A 21172-nucleotide genomic window follows, 5' to 3' on the forward strand; every position below is an offset into this window, starting at 1 on the left:
GCCTGTGTGACAGCAAAACAGTATCTCAAAAACGAAAAGAACGAACCATAAAAGTGGCCAACCAGCAGCCCTCAGGGCTGCTCTACCTATGGGGTAAGCCATTCTCTGTTCCTTTACTTTCGTAACAAACTTGCTTTCACTAAAAACAACAACACCACCACCAAAAGAATTCCATGGTGGTAACGTTCATAGTACCCGTCAGCTACACGGGACAATAAGGAATTGCTGGGGCACAATATCCTTATCAGAGTCTCAACTGCCTATGTAATTAATTCACTGCAGCACCAAACTGTCCCAATTGTCATTATATTCTTCTCTATTCTTTTCTTCCAGGCAATCACAATAAAAATATTCTTTTAAAAAATTTTAATGCCAGTGTTACTTAAGAATGTCTTTGATGACACAGGAAAGTTATTTTTATTACATCTCAACCCTTGAGTACATGTCATTCTTACTGTCTGGATGATAAAATAGGAAGTACACAAAAAACACTTCTGGCGCACACTAAAGTATGATAGTTATCTCAAGGAAAACACTTATCTGATGATGTGAGTTGTAGGCCAAACCAGTCACTACTTACAGAGAACCCCATGTTTACTTGAAAGAACAACTGACAAACTATTACTATTCATACTTGGGTATTTGGCAGGCATTTTCTCAAAAATGAGATGAGAAAGCTGCTTACAGGAAAACAACTGCTGGCATGTGCTGCCAATGATAGCCTTCAACTTTAATTAAAAATAAAAATTTTGGAAAACTCGTTTCCACAGTAAGCTTAACAACATCCCTATACTTAAACACTTTACTGATCAAATTAGTGGTGCTATTAACTAATGTGAATTCTTAAAACTGCATAATAAAGTACATTAACATTTGGAATATCTGTGTTACACAACGAAGCAGTACTTAAATGACCAACACTTAATGCAATAAAGTGATGCATGGGTAAAGAGTCAAATCAAACTGCAAGTCAGATCAATGGATCTTATAGTTAAAGAATTCAAAAAGCTCACAAATAGGGTTTTAGATTCCACATTAGAACTAACATTTAAGAAATGACCACTTGTCAAGTTTTGGTAGACTATCAAGGGAGGATATTCACAATTACCTGAAAAAACAATTAAAATACTCTTCCATTTTCTAATTAAATCCACGAACTTTGTAAGCAAGTATTGGATTATTTTTTTCCGGATGTTAAAAACCATAAACAGAATCACAATGGTTGATTTTCATGTTTTAATTCCTTGATCATATCAGTCATGTAAAAGCAAATGAACTATTTAAAAGTTACATTCTTCGCAGTTACATAGTCTTATATATTTGCAACAAATATATAGATAGGTATCAAATTAATTTACCACAAAATGAAGACTGATCACCGTTCCAAAGAGGACGGGAAATGAATGTGTTAAATTCTTAAATCTGTTTTAGAGATATTCAAGCCGAGTCCCTGTTTTCTAGATATCAAGGAGCAGATTCTAGGCTTGGTTCATGCCTGTAATCACAGCACCTTGGGAGGCCAAGGTGGGCAGATCACTTTAGGTCAGGAGTTTGAGACAAGCCCAGCCAACATGGTAAAACCCTGTCTCTACTAAAAGTACAAAAATTAGTAGGGCATGGGCACCTGTAATCACAGCTACTCAGGAGGCTGAGGCAGGAGAATCACTTCAGCCCAGGAGAAAGAGATTGCAGTGAGCCAAGATCATACCACTGCACTCCAGCCTGGGATACAGGGGGCGAGACTCATCTCAAAACAGTAAAAAAAAAATAAAGAAGCAGATTCTATTTATTTAACATGTGACTCTTGAAACACACACACTACTCACCCAGATGACATGATGTAAATGGATTTAAACCCTGGTTCTTAAATTTTTAAGGAAATCTCTTTTTATGGGAAAAACCGACCTTTCATAAATTTCAAAAGAAATAATTTAATCTAAACTCCTGAAGTTCAGAAGTAACACACCAAATGTTATTAATTTTTTGCAGATGGATTTTTAGATAGGAATAAAAGTTTGTTTAAGGAGACTTGTTCTTATACAACTCTCTCCAGTTAATAAATACCATAAATCATTAGTTTCAAACGCAGGAACCTTGAAAAAAAAATTCACAATGAGAATTGGTAATGCCTTCATCAATAAGCAAAGTCCTATCACCCTGCTCTCTGAAAGAGACAGTTTACACACTAGCTCTTTTAATGAGAACGTTCAAGAGATAACAAGCAGAAGTTCAGTCTGCCCCCATTCATTCTGCCCCTACCCCTTCCTAAAGATCCACCCATTTCTGCAGGCTCACCTTTGCAGTTCATTAAGCCCCCTGGCAGCTGGGAGGCTAGGGTTTTGCCTTAGGAAGTTTTGTTTTAAATTGAGATGAGTGAGGTCTTGGCTGTAGAAGAGGTTGGCAGGCAGATGCTCCAGGCTGCAACACGATAGGTCCACCGAGCTAATGCGCTGGGATGCAACCTAGAGAGGGATAAAACTTAATTTTAATACCATCTACTTATCCTGTAACTACTTTCTATGAAATAAGATAATCCCAGTTTGGAACAGATATTCTGTTCAAGTAGCACTATTAGTCCACGTATAAACCAACAGAGTATTCAATCATGTGCCACATACTGACCTTTCAGTCAGTAACATACCACACATGGCAGTCCCATAAGATTATACAGGAGCTGAAAAATTCCTAACACCTAGTGATGTGGCAGCCATGACAGTGTCATAGTACAACATACTGCCTTTTCTATGTTTAAATACACACATACTTACCATTTTGTTAAAACTGCCCACAGTATTTGGGACAGTAGCATGCTACACAGGTTTATAACCTAGGAGCAACAGGCTGTATCATACAGCCTAAGTGTGTGGTAGGCTACACCATCTAGGTTTGTGTGAATACACTCTTGATGTCTGCACCATGAAAAAACTGCCTAACGACACATTTCCAGGATGCATCCCTGGCATTAAGTGACACATGTCTGTACTTGGTATTTGACCCAAGTACTTTATACAAGCAGGAAAGTGTCCCTGCCTGGAGGGTAACTTCAGTAACCTAGCATAGGAGACAGGCTGGAAAGAACACAGATTACCCTATCGGATTTAGTGATATCAGTAATCTCCTCCAATGTAGGAGTTTTATTCCTGAAAACATAAGGAATAATTATCTCCCATGGTAACAGAATTTAGATCTATGAAGTAAATACAGGGTCAAGAGACAGATACTACGATCTAAACTGAACATACGAAAGCCACTGTATATACTGATTTAAAATAGAACAAATAAAGAAAAAGAGTATCACTGACCTTGTACACGTCTTCAATTAATGGTAAAGCATAATCAGACTCCATTACCCATCTGCTATAAACTTTTCAGGCTGTCTCTCCCACAAAGTTTCAGTGAAATGCTTATAAATTCATTGCACTTTGCTTGATGTAAGTATTTTGTAAAACTTATTTTCTGTCTAAATATTTATCCAGATGTTCAATGCCTTCCTGGTTAAATGACTCCTCCCACAATCAGGATCTCAGGGCTAAACAAAGACCAACTTTTATGCGGGAAACAGAAAATACACTGAGCACTCTGTATTTCTCAAATGTTCTTCCCAGTACTGTAGGTAACACAGTACCAATGTACGCCAAAGCTAGTGGCTTCTGCCCCACCTCCACACATCCTGTTATCTCCTCACAGAGGCCAAGGGAATAGTCCTAAGACTTTGGTTAATTCTCCCTATTTATCTTTACCAAAGCTTTAGGGCAGAAACTTCACTGTTTATCTGTGATCAATCTGATGTCTTTTTCTTTTACCAAACCCCAGGTTTCCACTCCTAATTATACAAGGCAATAGAATGTAGTCCTTAGAGGTGTGGTTCTGAGCTCAGTGTCCAGATTCACAGCCCAGCACCACCACATAGGGTCTGAGATAACTTGAACAGATCGCTGATCTAAGATCCAGTTTTCTCATCTGCATAACAGGCCTAAAGATGGAATACTTCTATATGCCTGGCACACAAGAAGCACTCAATAAATGTTAATTGCTATTACTATTACTAACTAGTATTACTACTAACACTAGCATTTCCAAATCAAATCATTCACATTTTTTATTAAAAAAATTTTTTTTTTTTTTTTAAATATTAAAGTAGAGGCAGGGTCTTGCCACGTTGCCTCAGGTAATCCTCTCAAAGTGCTGGAATTACAGGCATGAGCCAGCCACCACACCCAGCTTGATTCACATTTTATATCCACTAAAATCCACATTCTCCTGATGTTAAAAGTATCCAGAAGTAAATGTGCATACGATATGTTCTGCTCAACGGGCACAGTGGCTCATGTCTGTAATCCCAGCACTTTGTGAGGCTGAGCCGGGTGGATTATTTGAGGTCAGAAGTTTGAGACCAGATTGGCCAACATGGTGAAACCTCGTCTCTACTAAAAATACAAAACTTAGCTGGGCATGGTGGCAGGCGCCTATAATCCCAGCTATTTGGTAGGCTGAAGCAGGAGAATTGCTTGAACCCAGGAGGCGGAGATTGCAGTGAGCCGAAATTGCGCCACTGCACTCCAGCCTGGCAACGGAGCAAGACTCTGTCTCAAAAAAAACAAAAACAAAAACAGGAAAAAAAAAAAAAAACTCTGTCTTAAAAAAAAAAGTTCTGCTGATGGCGTATTTGAGGTTAGGAGAAATTACTGTGCACACATTAAAGCTAAAGGTATACTGGGGTGAGAAAGGCTGGGCAGGGCTTATCTCTAAAGACTTTACTGAGGAAGTCTGAGTTTGCATTTTACCAGTTTTATCTTTCTGTGAATTTTCAGCATTAAATAGGAAAAAGAAAATTCCAACAGGGCCAAACCACCCATATAAAGAAAGATGTAAAAAGAGATAGAATGTTAATGGGCCTGAAATCAGGTCCAGAAGCACCACACCACACAGGATTCCTATGGTGTTCTTAGTGGATGGGAACCTGTTTATAGAAAGTGAGGTTGGGCCGGGTGCGGTGGCTCAAGCCTGTAATCCCAGCACTTTGGGAGGCCGAGGCGGGTGGATCACAAGGTCGAGAGATCGAGACCAACCTGGTCAACATGGTGAAACCCTGTCTCTACTAAAAATACAAAAAATTAGCTGGGCACGGTGGTGCGTGCCTATAATCCCATCTACTCAGGAGGCTGAGGCAGGAGAATTGCCTGAACCCAGGAGACAGAGGTTGCGGTGAGCCGAGATCGCGCCATTGCACTCCAGCCTGGGTAACAAGAGCGAAACTCCGTCTCAAAAAAAAAAAAAAGAAAGTGAGGTTGAAAGTTCTGCTAGTCAGTGGAATCATTCATTCAAAAATATGTGTTGAGCATCTACTTAATGGTGTGTGGCAGACCTTGTATTTCCTGAGATACAACAGGAAAACAAGACAGACACAGTCTCTGCCCTGAATGAGAACACATCAAGAGAAGAGGGTAATTAAGATACTACATGATAACTGTTACAAGAATAGGAAATGCAAGGGCACAGAACAGGATCCCAGGATCCCAGTCAGAAAAGGATTCCCAGAGGATGTAAAGTCCAAGCTCAAACTTGAAGCTTCAGTAGAAATCTGTTTTTTGTCTTCCCCAAATCCTTTCACCTTCAAACTCGTGATCCTAAAGAGAACTGCGAACTGCAAACTAAGTACCCAGATGCTCTGGATTCGGGGGTAGGCATGCACTCCAGGTCTAATCAATACAGACTGAATCCAACAGACTGATCCAACAGGTGCCAGCATGGGTTAATCAGATGACTTCTCTGGGATTTATACATTCTGAAACCAGGAGAGAGAACCAGCTGCTTAGAGCTGCAGATAAAATGAAGGAACTAGATCCATATTTATCGACCTGACTTGATACAAATGCAAATTGCAGCATGCCACATTCTATTTATGAAAACAATTTTTAATGCAACACACAGCTCCATATATTATATGGATGAATAGTCATATGTGCAATATATACCGTGAGAAAATAAATTTCTATTAAGCCACCAAGGTTTTGTTAATGTTACAGCAGCCACAGGAAACTAATGCAACCCTTCATTTTTTCCACTGTATTTTTTATTTTCATTCATTCAACATGTTTACTGAATATCTACTAGAAGTGCCAATTACTGTTCTAGGTAAGCACTTAATATACTTCAGGAAACAAAATGAAGATCCCTACCCCTATTAAGCTTTCTTCACAAATAAATAAATAATTATATTTAAAAAAAAAACTGGTAGGTACTACGGGGAAAAAAACACACACACAAAACATGAGAAAGGGGGTCAGGATTGCTGGGAAGGTGGTGGATTCTAATTTAAATAGGTTAGTCAGGGTAGTTCCCACCAACCACCCTGAAAAGATGACATTTAGACAGGAAAAACAGGGTAAGTTGGCTGACAGGATTTATCTGAGAGAGAAGATGCTGCCAGGCAGAGGAAGTACCCAGAGTTACAGCCCTTAGAAAGAAGCAAGCCTGTAATCCCAGCACTTTGGGAGGCTGGGTGGGAGGATTGCTTGAGTCCAAAAGTTTGAGACCAGCCTGGGCAACATAGTAAGACCCCCATCTCTACTAAAAAAAATTTTTTTTAATTAGCTGGGTGTGGTGGTACATGCCTATAGTCCCAGCTACTTGGGAGCAGTAAAACCAGATCTCGTGTCAAAAAAAAAAAAAAACACGACAACTTATTTATTTATTTACTTATTTACGACGGAATCTTGCTTGAGTCTTGCTCTGTCGCCCAGGCTGGAGTACAGTGGTGCAATCTTGGCTTACTGCAATCTCTGCCTCCTGGATTCAAGTAATTCTTTGCCTCAGCCTCCCAAGTAGCTGGGATTACAAGTGCCTGCTGCCACGTCTGGCTAACTTTTTTTATTTTTAGTACAGATGGGTTTCATTATTTTGGCCAGGCTTGTCTTAAATTTCTGACCTTGTGATCCACCCACCTCAGCCTCCCAAACTGGTGGGATTATAGGCGTGAGCAACCATGTCTGGCCAATTCAGAGGTTTTTTGTTTGTTTGTTTGGGACAGAGTCTTGCTCTGTCGCCCAGGCTGGAGTGCACTGGCGTGATCTCAGCTCACTGCAACCTCCACCCCATTGGCTCGAGCAATTCTCCTGCCTCGGCCTCCTGTGTAGCTGAGATTACAGGCAGCTAATTTTTGTATTTTTAGTAGAGACAGGGTTTCACCACGTTGGCTAGGCTGGTCTTGAACTTCTGACCTCAAGTGATCCACCTGCCTCAGCCTTTCACAGTGCTAGGATTACAGGCCTGAGCCAGCACACTTGGACACGAAAACATTTTTAAAAGGAGCATACTTGGCATGTCTGAGGGACCTGAGAACACCTGACAATAAGGGTGACTGGCCACGAGGTCAGAAGGTAAAGGGGCAGGGGACAGCGGTTAGACAGCAGACCCTGTGGGGCCTTCAGACCTTATAAAGTCTCTGGCTTTTAATGTGGGTAAAATAGAACGTGTGGAAAGGTTCTGAGAAGTGTGAGGTGATCTTCAACGTATGGTTGACGCTCCGTATCCACTGAGGATTAGTTTCTGGAACCCAGCAGTTACCAAAATCCATGGATGCTCAAGTTCCAGACAAAATGCCACGGTACACTCAGCCCTCTGTATCTGCAAATTTTGATTCATGGTTGGCTGAATATGAAAATGGGAAACTCGCAGGTAAGGAGGGCCTATTGTACTAAGGAATTTTCTTATTTTTTCTCTGTCTCTGTCTCTAGACTGTAATCTCCATAAAGAAAAGGACTTTTCTATTTTGTTCAGTGATATAACCCCACACTGAGTACTTGGGAGGACCCTCAAAACATCTTGCCGGAAGAATGGACAGAGCACGACCTTATACCTCCTCCTTTCTCACCAGTTGGCCTCTACATCTGGTGCATCCTTTCATGTGGTGACTACTTTGAAGAAGACAAATTCCATTTTAAATGAAGCATCCCACTAAATATTCCCTTTGGGCAACTAAGAGAAATGATTTAACATCAAGTTGTATTGTCTTCCTTTCCTCATTCTGGACCATAAGCTGTTTGTGCTGGAAACAAGGAGGAAGAAACCACATCAACGAGGATACAGCAAGCAAGGGCAGTCCTCTGTGAGCCACGCAAAACTAGGACAGTCTCTTGTGAGAACATAAACTCAACCTTTGTCAACACGGCCACAAGGCTGTGAGCTGCAAAGGTGACCACAAAAGCTACCACTAGCTGCACCACTGCCCAGTCCCATGAGCTGGCAACAGAATGGGAGACATAAATACTTCCACCCAGAGCAACCTGGGCACATCAGGGCTCTAACACAAAGAGAAGAAACACTCTACTTAGAAGGTATGACTTGATTCCCAAATGAGAAAACCACCAGCTGGGGTATCCAAATAAACTGTGACCCACCTACACAGTAGCTATTAAATCTGAGATCCTGCCTCAAATAAGAAAGACCTACATACATAATAAATATTAATCAGAAAGTCACTGTACACACCTCAGAGCAAGTTGCCTTTATTATTCTAGCATTTTCCTTTTCCAAGTAACAATAATAATAATAATAGTTAACATTTAAGTAGTGCTTTCATTGTGACAGGCACTCTTCCAAGAGCTTAAGATACAATATTCAGCTTAATCTTCGTTTAAAATGCAGCAGATCAGGCTAGCCATGGTGGCTCATGGCAGTAATCCCAACATTTTGGGAGGCTGAGGTGGGTGGATCACTTGAGGTCAGGAGTTCGAGAGCAGCCTGGCCAACCTGGCGAAACACCTGTCTCTACTAAAAATACAAAAATTAACCAGGCATGGTGATAGGCACCTGGAATCCCAGCTACTCAGGAGGCTGAGGCAGGAGAATCACTTGAACCCAGCAGGCAGAGGCTGCAGTGAGCCGAGATTGCTTGCTATCACACTCCAGCCTGGGTGATAAGAGCGAAACTGGGTCTCAAAAAAACCAAAAAAGGCAGCAGGATCAGAGTTTGAACAGGAGACTGTACCATTAACTCTATGCCATCAGGTCAAGGTCTGAAATAAAGTTCAGATCTTATCAGAAGGGAGGCTCCTCTAACCACCATCACAAAATAACATAGCTAGAGCAAAGAAAATTAGATGTACTTCTCAGGGTATGTTTAAGCCTTAGAAATGAAGACAAGGTGGTAAGAGACAGTGAGTCCTCCTTGGGAGAAGCAGTAGAGACTATCTGCTGACCAAATACAGATTTTGGGGTGAAGCCCTATGGGATATCATTCCTTGACATCATGGGCTCTGCCCACTCCAGTCTCATACAACTTGTCCAGCTGGGCAATGGTGATGCCATCCAGTGAGTACTTAACCAAAATTTTAAAGGTTACAGGAAAAGTATAAGATGTTACAGAAATTTGGGAAGTGAAACAGGCACATATAGAAGGTGCCACATATCTCCATTACAGAAAGCTTCTAAAGGATCTCATGATTAAAATATTAACTCCTTTTGGCAAGCTACTGTACTTATAACTACAAAGAAGACAGCTGAAAGCACAAGGGTGAGGTCCAAGCAACTTGACATACAGAAAAAAGGGCTCCAGCTTAACAGTATATGGGTTACACAGGAACAGTTCTACTTACTAGCCTCGAGGCTTTGAATAGGTCACTTCACTTATCTGTCCTTCAGTGTCCTTATCTCTAAAGTGGACTAAGTAACACCTCCCCTGATCACCTTAACAAGTTGCTGCAATAACACAATTTTATTCATTTTTAAAACTCAGGAGAGGCTCTGTAGACCAAGTATCCCCACAACATCTACCACCACAAACAATACAAGTCTATAAAACAAAAAAGACTACAGTATAGGCCAATGCTCTCATGCCTTGAGCAGTTAAAGTGCAATAGCCAAACCATCAATGAATTACAAATGAACAGATTCAAGTTGTGATCAGCTGAAGGTAACTGTGCCTTAGGAAGTCAGTTTTAGTCTGTATTAACACTATGAGTCTGGGGACAGTGGCTGACGTCAGTAATCCCAGCACTTTGTGAGGCCGAGGAGGGTGGATCACCAGAGGTTAGGAGTTCAAAACCGGCCTGGCCAACATGGGGAAGCCCTGACTCTACTGAAAATACAAAAATTAGCTGGGTGTGGTGGTGGGCACCTGTAATCCCAGCTATTCGGGAGCCTGAGGCAGGAGAATCGCTTGAACCCGGGAGGCAGAGGTTGCAGTGAGCCGAGATCGTACCACTGCACTCCAGCCTAGTTGACAGAACAAGACTCCATCTCAAAAACAAAACAAAACAAACAAACAACAAACAGAAAAAAATTTAAGGCTAGCTGGGCACAGTGGCTCACACCAGTAATCCCAGCACCTTGTCAGGCCGAGAGGGGCTGATAACTTGAGGTCAGAAGTTCAAGACCAGCCTGGCCAACATGGTGAAACTCTATCTCTACTAAAAATAAATAAATAAATAATTTAAGACTAATAATTTAGAGAGTTAGTAATATTAAATGGGACCTTTGTACCACGATGGACATAGTCTGAGAGATATGTCAAAATTTCCAACTACCTGCTCAGACTGTCTCTCTTTTTTCCAAAGGACTTGTAAACGAACATGGGAGAAGGGAGATTCATTTGGTTCTCAAAGTATTTTCTCTAAAGAACACTGAACCATTAGAAAATGCTAATATTGGCCGGGTGTGGTGGCTCAAGCCTGCAACCCCAGCACTTTGGGAGGCTGAGGTGGGTGGATCACAAGGTCAAGAGATCGAGACCATCCTGGTCAACATGGTGAAACCCCGTCTCTATACAAAAAATTAGCTGGGCATGGTGGCACGTGCCTGTAATCCCAGCTACTCAGGAGGCTGAGGCAGGAGAATTGCCTGAACCCAGGAGGCGGAGGTTGCGGTGAGCCAAGATCGTGCCATTGCACTCCAGCCTGGGTAAAAAGAGAGAAACTCTATCTCAAAAAAAAAAAAAAAAAAAAAAAAAGAAAATGCTAATATTAACCACAAAATTTTCAGATGACTTAATGGGTGGCCACACATTTCTAACATATTACTCAGCTTGACACTATCCTAAATCATTTCTTTGCCTATTCTTAGGACCCATATGACAAAAAATGTCCCTCCTCTGAGTGTGGCTGGGTTGCATTTGTAAACCAATCTATCTCTCCTATCCTTACCCTATCCCTGTCATGTTTTCAAAATTCTCATCTTCACTTGCAGGAGGACTTCTGCATCATTCCCATTACTCTTTATGATTCACTTAGTGGACAATCATCTTTCATAGGCAAGGGAAAGTTCACAGTAATATTCAAGTGATGTTTTTTGTCCCCTCTATACTTTAGTAAAGTTGTATTTATCCTTATTATGTGCATAACATGCTCAAAATTAAGCAGAATGACTCTAAAACGCCCAGTCAAAGCAGCTGAAATAGCACAAGTAATTCTGCTTGTTTAAAGTAAAACACTGCTGTCAAGCAGCATTATGGGTCATTAATTGCTCTAGTGTACACCTTTCAGTGGCTTGGGAAATTATGTTTCTGGCTACAGGAATAGTCTCTGGGGAGTAAGAACTGTAAACAATTCTTAACCTCAATTGACCTACTTTTAATTCTCATCTCCCAAAGAATGCTTTGGGAAGGCATGAGGTAGGAGAATATATAAATTTAGAATAAAGTTTATTAATATTTATCACTTAAGCATTCTAACAACTCTACTTGTTTCAATCTTACCTATATCAATACAATTTTATACTATTTTATATTAAAACAAAAACTGTGAATTTTAATAAACATTTTAATTCTCACTGTTCCACAACATGCAATCATTTTTTTAAAGAAATTCTAGGGCTGGGCATGATGGCTCACGCCTGTAATCCTAGCACTTTGGGAGGCTGAGATGGGTGGATCACCTGAGGTCAGGGGGTCGAGACCAGCCTGACCAACATGGTAAAACCTGGTCTCTACTAAAAATAAATAAATAAATAAAAATTTTAAAAAAGAAATTCTATAAAAGGATGGGTGTGGTGGCTCACGCCTGTAATCCCAGCACTTTAGGAGGCCAAGGTGTGCAGATCACGTAATTTGAGAAGTTTGAAAACAACCTGGGCAGAATGGGGACACACCATCTGCACAAAAAAATACAAAAATACACCACCACACCATGTGGTGGTGCATGTCTGTAGTCCCAGGTACTTAGGAGGCTGAGGTGGGAGGATTGCTTGAGCCTAGAAGGTCAAGCTTGCAGTGAGCCAAGATTGTGCCACTGCACTCCAGCCTGGGTGCCAGAGCAAAATTCTGTCTCAAACATAACAAAACAAAACAGTCGGGTGCAGTGGCTCATGGCTGTAATCCCAGCACTTTGGGAGGTTGATGCAGGCAGATAACCTGAGGTTCGAGACCAGCCTGGCCAATATGACAAATAACAAAATTAGCTGGCATGGTGGCATGTGCCTATAATCCCAGCTACTTGGGAGGCTGAAGCAGAAGAATAGCTTGAACATGGGAGACAGAGGTTGTGAGCAGAGATTGTGCCACTGTACTCCAGCCTGGGCAACAGAGTAAGACTCTGTCTCAAACAAACAAACAAAAACCATAGAAATGCCTTAGCTCAACCCCAGAGCTTTTCATGACGACATCTCATCTAACTAACCTGTTTAACAACCAGATGCAGAAAACATTCCTGTAACATTAATTATATCACATACCTTAATAATGTTCTAATAGAAGCATACCAAAGCTACCGGTTTTTTACTTATGAAATTCTACCTGGAATTTCAGAATCTCCCCATTTATTTTTCTTAAAAGGTTAAATGAGATGGAAATATATATATATAAGAAATAAAATATGAACCAGGCACAGTGGTTTATGCCTCTAATCTCAACACTTACGGAGGCTAAGGTGGGAGAACCACTTGAGGCCAGGAGGTCAAGACCAGCCTGAACAACATAGTGAGATCCCACCTCTAAAAAATTTAAAAATTGACTAGGTATGGTGCCACGTGTCTATAGTCTCTGCTACAAGGGAAGCTGAGGTGGGAGGAATCCTTGCGCTCAGAAGTTAGAGGCTGCAGTGAACTATTATTATGCCACTGTGCTTTAGCCTGAGTGACAGAGAGAGATGTTGTCTCAAAAAAAAGAAAAGAAAAGAAAAAAAGGTTATCGAATTACACACCATTTAAAATTATGAGAGGTAATAAAATAGCAAATCAGTGAAGACAACTGGAAAATCCAGATGGGCTATCATTAACAGGTTAAAAATGAGAGACGGCATTCTATGATGACAAAAGCATTTGTGGAGGGTAGGATCTATAATAAATGATCAGCTATTAAATGCCTGTTAAAATATAGTTAAAAGACCCCAAAATAAGTATAAAGAACTGTAGGCTGGGGAAGGAAAAAAGAAAATCCCTGGCTCACTGTTCAAGCACCAAGCCATAACAGTATTTTAAAAACCAATACAGAGAACTCCAGACCAAGAGATCCTCTGAGGCATCCCCAGCTCTCTTTGCCAGCAGAGGTGAGGGGATGGGGATGAGGAGGCAGCATGTGCAGGTCTATCACACTAACCTGAGTCAATCATTCAATATACATTTGTTATTTTCCTTTTATGAATCAGGAACTGTACTAGGCACTGGAGAGATGCAGTCTTTGTCTTCAAAAGCTGAGCCTCTTGAGGACACACACATCTAAATAACTATAATTCACTAAAGTACATGCAAGGGTGCCATGAGAGCACACCCATGGCCAACACAATCCTCAGAGCTCTATATCGACAGCACCAGTGCTGACACAGTCCCCTCCCTTGACAAAATGAGCCACGTATTCACAGACACTTCTGCTGCATTTGTCCAGTGAGCTAACCACGCAGCCAAAAGTGAAAATGCAGACCTGGCACCTCACTCTTTAGGAGTCAGAAGCAAATGTATAGGGTCAGAGGAGATGTCACCAACAGCCTTCCAAAATCATGAGCCATCAGTGTCACTGTACCAGTTAGCCCCCCTTCACACGCACAAACCCCATTGTTTCTCAGTAACAACAAAAAAATAGAGTTCAGCTTGGGTGGAGATCAAATCTGAACTCAAGAGTTCCTTCCTCATTTCCTTATTGGCAAAATATGTATCAACACTGTCTTTAAAATGTTACTACCTGAGAACATTTCTGAATGTCATGGCAGCATTCCCTCAAAGGTGACATCGCCTTGACAAAGGAGAAACGAATCATGAAAAAAACTTATATTCTAGCTTTCTATTAAAATACCTAATACAAATCCATATTCAAGTGGTTCTACTACTAGAAATGAACTACTTGTTTTGTTTTTAAAATACAAAAAAAAAAAAAGATCGATATTTAAGTTCCAAGTCTGACATACAAGGTTCAGTATGTTTAATACAGAGTTTATGGATTGTTTCTCCAATTATTCCACTATTTCCTGCTTTATGAAATAACAAATTAGGCCAACCGCGATGGCTCACACCTATAATTCCAGCTTTTTGGGAGGCCAAAGCAGGTGGAACACCTGAGGTAAGGAGTTCAAGACCAGCCTGGCCAACATGGTAAAACCCCATCTCTACTAAAAATACAAAAATTAGCCGGGCATGGTAGCGGATGCCTGTAATCCCAACTACTCAGGAGGCTGAGGCAGGAGAATTGCTTGAACCCGAGAGGTGGAAGTTGCAGTGAGCTGAGATCGTGCCACTGCACTCTACCCTGGGTGACAGAGCAAGACTCTGTCTCAGAAAAATAAATAAATAAAATAAAATAATTAGACCAGTGGGCAGAAAAATTTAACCCTTCAGAGTAGCTGTAGAAAATTTAATACTCTGGGTTAAAAATACTGGGGACTCCCAAATCCGAAGTATGGGGAACTAAACATTAAAGGATGGATACACATATATGTGTGTGTGTGTGTATATGTATATATATATATAACTGTTATATATATAAAGGATATATATATATATCACTGTTCAAGCACCAAGTCATATACACACACACACACACACACACACACACACATATAACATACATATATATTATCATACACACACACACGCATAACATACATATATATATTATTTTATTTTTTATATATATATATATATATATATATATATATATATATATATATATATAAAACCTGGACAACATAGCAAGGCCCTGTCTCTACAGTTTTATATATATATATATATATAAAACTATATATATATATATTTATTTATATATATATATATAAAACTATATATATATATATTTATATATATATATTTATATATATATAAAACTGTAGAGACAGGGCCTTGCTATGTTGCCCAGGTTTGCCCTGAACTCCTGGCCTCAAATGATCTTCCTCACTCAGCCTTCTAAAGTGTTGGGATTACAGGCATGAACCACCAGGCATGGTAGATTTTTTTTTTTTTTGATATGGAGTCTCAATCTATTATCACCCAGGGTGGAATGCAATGGTGCGATCCCAACTCACTGCAAACTCCACCTCCCAGGTTCAAGCGATTCTCCTGCCTCAGCCTCTAGAGTAGCTGGGAGTACAACGGTGTGATTTTGGCTCACTGCAACCTCTGCCTCCCAGGTTCAAGCGATTCTCCTGCCTCAGCATCCCAAGTAGCTGGGATTATAGGCATTTGCCTTGACGCCTGGCTAATTTTTCTATTTTTAGTGGAGATGAGGTTTTGCCAAATTGGTCAGGCTGGTCTCAAACTCTTAGCCTCAGGTGATCCACCGGCCTCGGTCTCACAATGTGCTGCGATTACAGGTGTGAGCCACTGTGCCTGGCTACCAGGTAGATACATATTTAAACTGTTCTAAACCCTCAGATTAAAATATTTTAACTTCAAACTATAACATCACCAGATACAGTTATCTGGTTAATTAAATACACTACGTTCCTGATAAATCAATATTTGACCAGTTTGCAAAAAATCAGACAACAGTAGTTCTCTCACCACTGAAAACAATTCAGTCTGCTTTGAATGACTCAGAAAGCATCTCAGATTTCTTAAATAACTCCTGGTCATCACTGAAGAAGATCAGTGATTAACATAGAGTGATTATGCTCAAATGTCTTACCAGTACACTGCAGTCAAGAGACTGCCTGAGAAACTACTTTTTGTCATACCACTGGGCTGCCTGAATTCTGCTGCCAACCCCACATGAAGTACTTTATTGAGATGTTTTCAGTAAATCTTAGTTATTATTTGAATCTTTGTTCGTAGTCCCTTCCAACCACTGTAAAACACTGGAAGTACAGTTAAGTAAAAGGAGTAAGGTAGTAGAACCTAATGCATAAAGCAGTAATTGAATACTTTGTATATTAGTTCCCTCATCTGCAAAATGGGGATAATGGTATCTAAGAGATATTAACTTTTGGTATAAAAACCAACCACAGGCTGGGCATGGCGGCTTGTGCCTTTCATCCCAGCACTTTGGGAGGCCTAGGTGGGAAGACTGCTTTAGCCCAGGAGCTCAAGACCAGCCTGGGCAACATGGCAAGTCCCCATCTCTACAAAAAATACAAGATTAGCAGGGAGTGGTGGCGCATGCCTGTGGTCCCAGCTACTCAGGAGGCTGAGGTGGAGGATCACTTGAGCCTAGACGGTCAAGGCTGCAGTGGGCTGTAATCATGCCACTGCACACCAGCCTGAGTGACAGAGTGAGACCCTGTCTCAAAAGAAAAACAACAAAACAAAACAAAACAAAAACCAACTAAAAGCCAACCTCATAGAGTTGTTATGAGCACCTACTTCACAGGGCTACCACAAAGTATCTAGAACCGTGTTTGCCAAACAGTAAAAGTTACCAAAATGTTAGTTATCACTATGTGCATTATTGTCACTATAGCATCAATTTGGTGTGGTAATTATATTGTTAAGAAAATATATCAACAAGTTGAGGGAGGAAAAAAGCAAAAATATTTTCTTTTAGGGTTGATCTCACAAATAGGTAACTAACTCACTTTGGACATAATGTCTAAAGCAAAGAAAATAATGGTCACATCCTCTGTGCTGATCAGTGAGATTCACAAGGATGTCAACAAATCAGAGAGCACCCAGAAAAAAAAGCTAAGAGATAAAGTATCTGAGAACCAAGCGACAGAAGGAATTGTTGGAATTGCCAGAGATGCTTCTGCTGAAAATAGACTGCTAAGGAGCAGACAGTGCAGTGCAAGGGCACAGAGGCTGTTAACTCAACAATATTCAGAGGTTATCAAATAGTAAAGGGAATCTAATTGTCTTGCATTGTACCAGACAGCAAAACTTGGGTCAACAAGTCAAAGCTGTAGGAATAAAGACTTCAGCTCACTTATAAGGAAGAACTGTCCTATCAGACACTACAGGTGTTAGAAATGCCTACAGACAAGGGTGGGATGGTGGGAGAGTCTGGTCTTTTCCAAATCTTAAACTAGTCTCTGAACTAAGAGTCATTTGTTGTTGAAGACTAGAATTTAAGGTTAAACTAAAGAATGCTATCAAAGACAATGTCAAATAACAGTTAGCACAATTATTTTAGAAAACTGCAGTTAATATTAATATTCCCTTCTTGTCAACTACCTTATGAGGGCCCTTACCAATATTAAAACAACATTTTACAAGTTCAAAATGTAGTTGTAAGTTCCTCCCTTGAACCCTGTAAGTTATTTTATTAAAGATAACATTATACAGATCAAACCCGTAAGTATTTTAAAGTACTAATAGCAGTAGTACAGACTCCAATCAGACTTCTTTAAGGCTTCCTGGGAGAATGTTTCTAGAGTTCTATCAAGAGCATATGAGGAACACATTTCCATTTGCTGAGGTCCTGGCAATCCACACGGAGCCTAGTGTCTGGCACAAAGAAAGGACAGAGGAATCCTCTCTTTCCTCCCTCCCTCTCCCCATCACTCCTTGCTGGACAGTGAGAACAACAACCGCTAATTCCAACACAGCTGGAGAAAGAAACGGGGGACGGGATGAGAAGACAGGAGGAAGGAAGATGGAAGTACATAGAATGCATTTAGAATGGTAATAATTATACAAATGAGCACAGCTTCACAAAAACATGCTTCTTTTTTTATGACATGGGAGGCAAACTGGGTATCTTTGCCATTTGTTTAAAATTGGATTCTAAAACTTTGGAGAAAATAAAATTAAACAGTTCTAAACTGAAATAACTTTAGAATTTAAGTGAAAACCTCTTCTTCAGGAATATATTAACTAGGATTTCAGAAACAAGAGCTGCTACAGGGGGAAAAAAAGAACAGACGGGATTCGCAGTGTGGAAATAAGAGAGGTATATATGAAGCATAATTATATCTGTAGAGATCATTCTATTATTTTTTACCCTCTTAATTTTATGTGTAACAAATAATATAATCCAAAATATTTTGTCTTCACCTTAAATTCAAAGCCAATTTCTAAGTTCTCTAACTTCATATTCTGCTGCTTTCTAACTGTAATAAAGATTCCATAATATCATTTTGTATATAACAAATCCATTACTATATTTAAAAGTTAATTATAATACTGGGTAACTTACAGTCAAATTTCTACAAAAAAATGAAATAGAACTAATAGGAAATTTACTAGCTAGCACTCATTTACTTTAGCTTTTTTTTTTTTTAAACACCGCTCAGACATGTGTGATATGATCTTTAAAGGATATCTTTGCAAATTGCCTCTGCAGATACTTGACCTATCCTTCTTTAAATGAATTTGTTTTTCCTGTCTTCAAGGTGAATGCCTATTTATCCTTAAAAGACTTGTCCACTGCCTCCTTGAAGTCTTCCTATACCCAAATATCCAATATACTAAACTCACATATTACATTTCCAAACTTTTCTCAAGAACTTTTCTTGTCACTACAGAACTGGTACAAGAGCAATCTTCTCCGGATTCATGTCATGCAGACCTATAGTTCATTTACTATTATTATTATTTTATTTATTTTTGAGACAGAATTTTGCTCTCCTTGCCCAGGCTGGAGTACTGCGGCATGGTCTCGGCTCACTGTAACCTCCGCCTCCTGGAGTCAAGCAATTCTCCTGCTTCAGCCTCCTGAGTAGCTGGAATTATAGGCACCTGCCACCATGTCTAGCTAAATTTTTTTGTATTTTTAGTGGAGACAGGGTTTCATCATGTTGGCCAGGCTGGTCTTAAACTCCTGACCTCAGGTGATCCAACTACCTCAACCTCTCAAAGTGCTGGGATTACAGGAGTTAGCCACCATGCCCGGCCCCTTTGTTCTAGATTCCTATGGTAGGCTTGTAACATCAAAGGGTCCTTGATTTTTTATCCCCTAAAAAAAAAAAAAAAAAAAAAAAAAAAGGGTATAAAATGTAAAGTGAGGGTTTCCAGAAAAGCCCTTGACTTCTCAGTAGTACAGTATTCATAGCAAAGCTTCTTGTCATTATAACCCCAAAGTTACAAACTACTGCACAATCCCTAAAGGACAAGTGGCAGATCATGCTAACAGAAGGCAGTGGACTTCCTGAACTACACTTCAAGTTAAAAGGCAAAATATGGGCAAAACATGTCTAAGTCATATTGAAGGATTCCTTGTAATTACATCTAAGAAGACAATTTGATATGTTGGAAATCTCAATCTTGCTATACTAGAATGGTGTGATTCAACTGATTAGTTAAGTATTCTTTGAGTAAAATCTAGACAGTAAAACACTGTTTTTTAAGCAAATGAATCCAAAAGTTCAATTGTAATTCACCATGTGTCTTACTCTTAAAAGAGTGATGTTTGCTCATCATTTCATGTGATCTTTCAGCTTGAAATGTGGCTCTGATTTGCCTACACTGTGCATGTTTAGGGTACACTCAAATCACGACAACCAGAAGTTCACTGCAGTGACTTTTTTCCCCAAGTCAATGGCCTAGAATTAAATACTATGGTTAATACTGAGCTACACAGCAGGAGAGACAATGACTGTGACAGTCACAGTCACCTACAACTGTCAGCCACTGACCAGCACACAGAGAGAGACACGCAGACAGGTTAATGGCCCTCCAGGAGGCCTGAATTTACAATACTGGTCTCATGGTCAGCATGTTGTAACCAACTAAACTGGCCAGGTTTGAGGTCCTTAAAAGAGGTCATGGTGTGCCTTTTCCTTTTCTCTAAACAAGGGAACTGGGACAATTTTTAAGATAAAATGTCTGTTATTAGATATCATGTTCCTAACTGCAGGGCTCCATCCCTTTCAATTCAGTCAGTCATGTTACTATTCAGATTCAAAATACTGAACTTAGAAATATGCCATGTAGTAAACTGTTCTAATTTTCATCTAGCTAATCAATATGAGAGCATTCCATCTGTTTAATAAAAAGTTAAAAGCATAGCTCACAATATGCTCTTCTCCACAAGTGTTGTATATTTTCTTGGGTACCGCATGCTACATCACTAGTTCAGGAATGAGACACCTGAATCAACCCTCTAATCTTTGTAATCTGAGGAGAAAATTTGTAAAAGTAGTCATAATTACCTGAATTGTCCATTCTTTAAAACACACACACACACACACACACACACACACACACCCCCCAATAATGGTGTTGTGGATATAACTGTAGGAAGAGTCCTCATCCTCTAGAGTTATACACACACACATGAAAACAGTTGTGAGTCAAATAATGTCTGGGATTTGCTTTGCAATAATCCAGAGAGAAAGGGAGCACGCTGATAACAGCCCCACTGGTCAGGAGATAACTGTGGAAGGCAGGTCACAAGCATATGGGTGTTACTACACGACTATCACTACTTTAGAATATTTGACATTTTCCATAACAAAGAGCTAAAGCACACAGGCATACAACACTAAGTCACTGACCTGAAAACACTTTTAATCTTCCATGAAATAAAGAAACAGACTTTATTTTTATTTTATTTATTTATTTTGAGATGGAGTCTTACTCTGTCGCCGTCCAGGCTGGAATGTAGTAGTGCAATCTCAGCTCATCGCAACCTCTGCCTCCCGGGTTCAAGCAATTCTCCTGCCTCAGCCTCCCAAGTAGCTGGGATTACAGGCACCCACCATCATGCCTGGCTAATTTTTGTATTTTTACCAGAGACAGGGTTTCACCATGTTGGCCAGGCTGGTCTTGAACTCCTGACCTCCGGTGATCCGCCTGCCTTGGCCTCCCAAAATGCTGGGATTACAGGTGTGAGCCACTGTGCCCAGTCAAGAAACAGACTTTAAAGTAGAATAATATGCTG

General features: G+C 40.1%; 1 protein-coding gene across 1 annotated transcript in view; it reads right to left on the bottom strand.

The window, feature by feature from the left end:
* Positions 1-21172, bottom strand: part of PHLPP1 (PH domain and leucine rich repeat protein phosphatase 1) — a 255340-nt gene that overhangs the window by 102815 nt on the left and 131353 nt on the right. The window contains exon 4 of the mRNA XM_010336870.3: positions 2296-2462. Within this exon, the coding sequence (XP_010335172.3) occupies positions 2296-2462 (167 nt within the window). The remainder of the gene's footprint in view (positions 1-2295; positions 2463-21172) is intronic.

This window comes from Saimiri boliviensis, chromosome 13 (genome assembly GCF_048565385.1).
Source record: "Saimiri boliviensis isolate mSaiBol1 chromosome 13, mSaiBol1.pri, whole genome shotgun sequence".
Lineage (NCBI taxonomy): Eukaryota > Metazoa > Chordata > Mammalia > Primates > Cebidae > Saimiri > Saimiri boliviensis.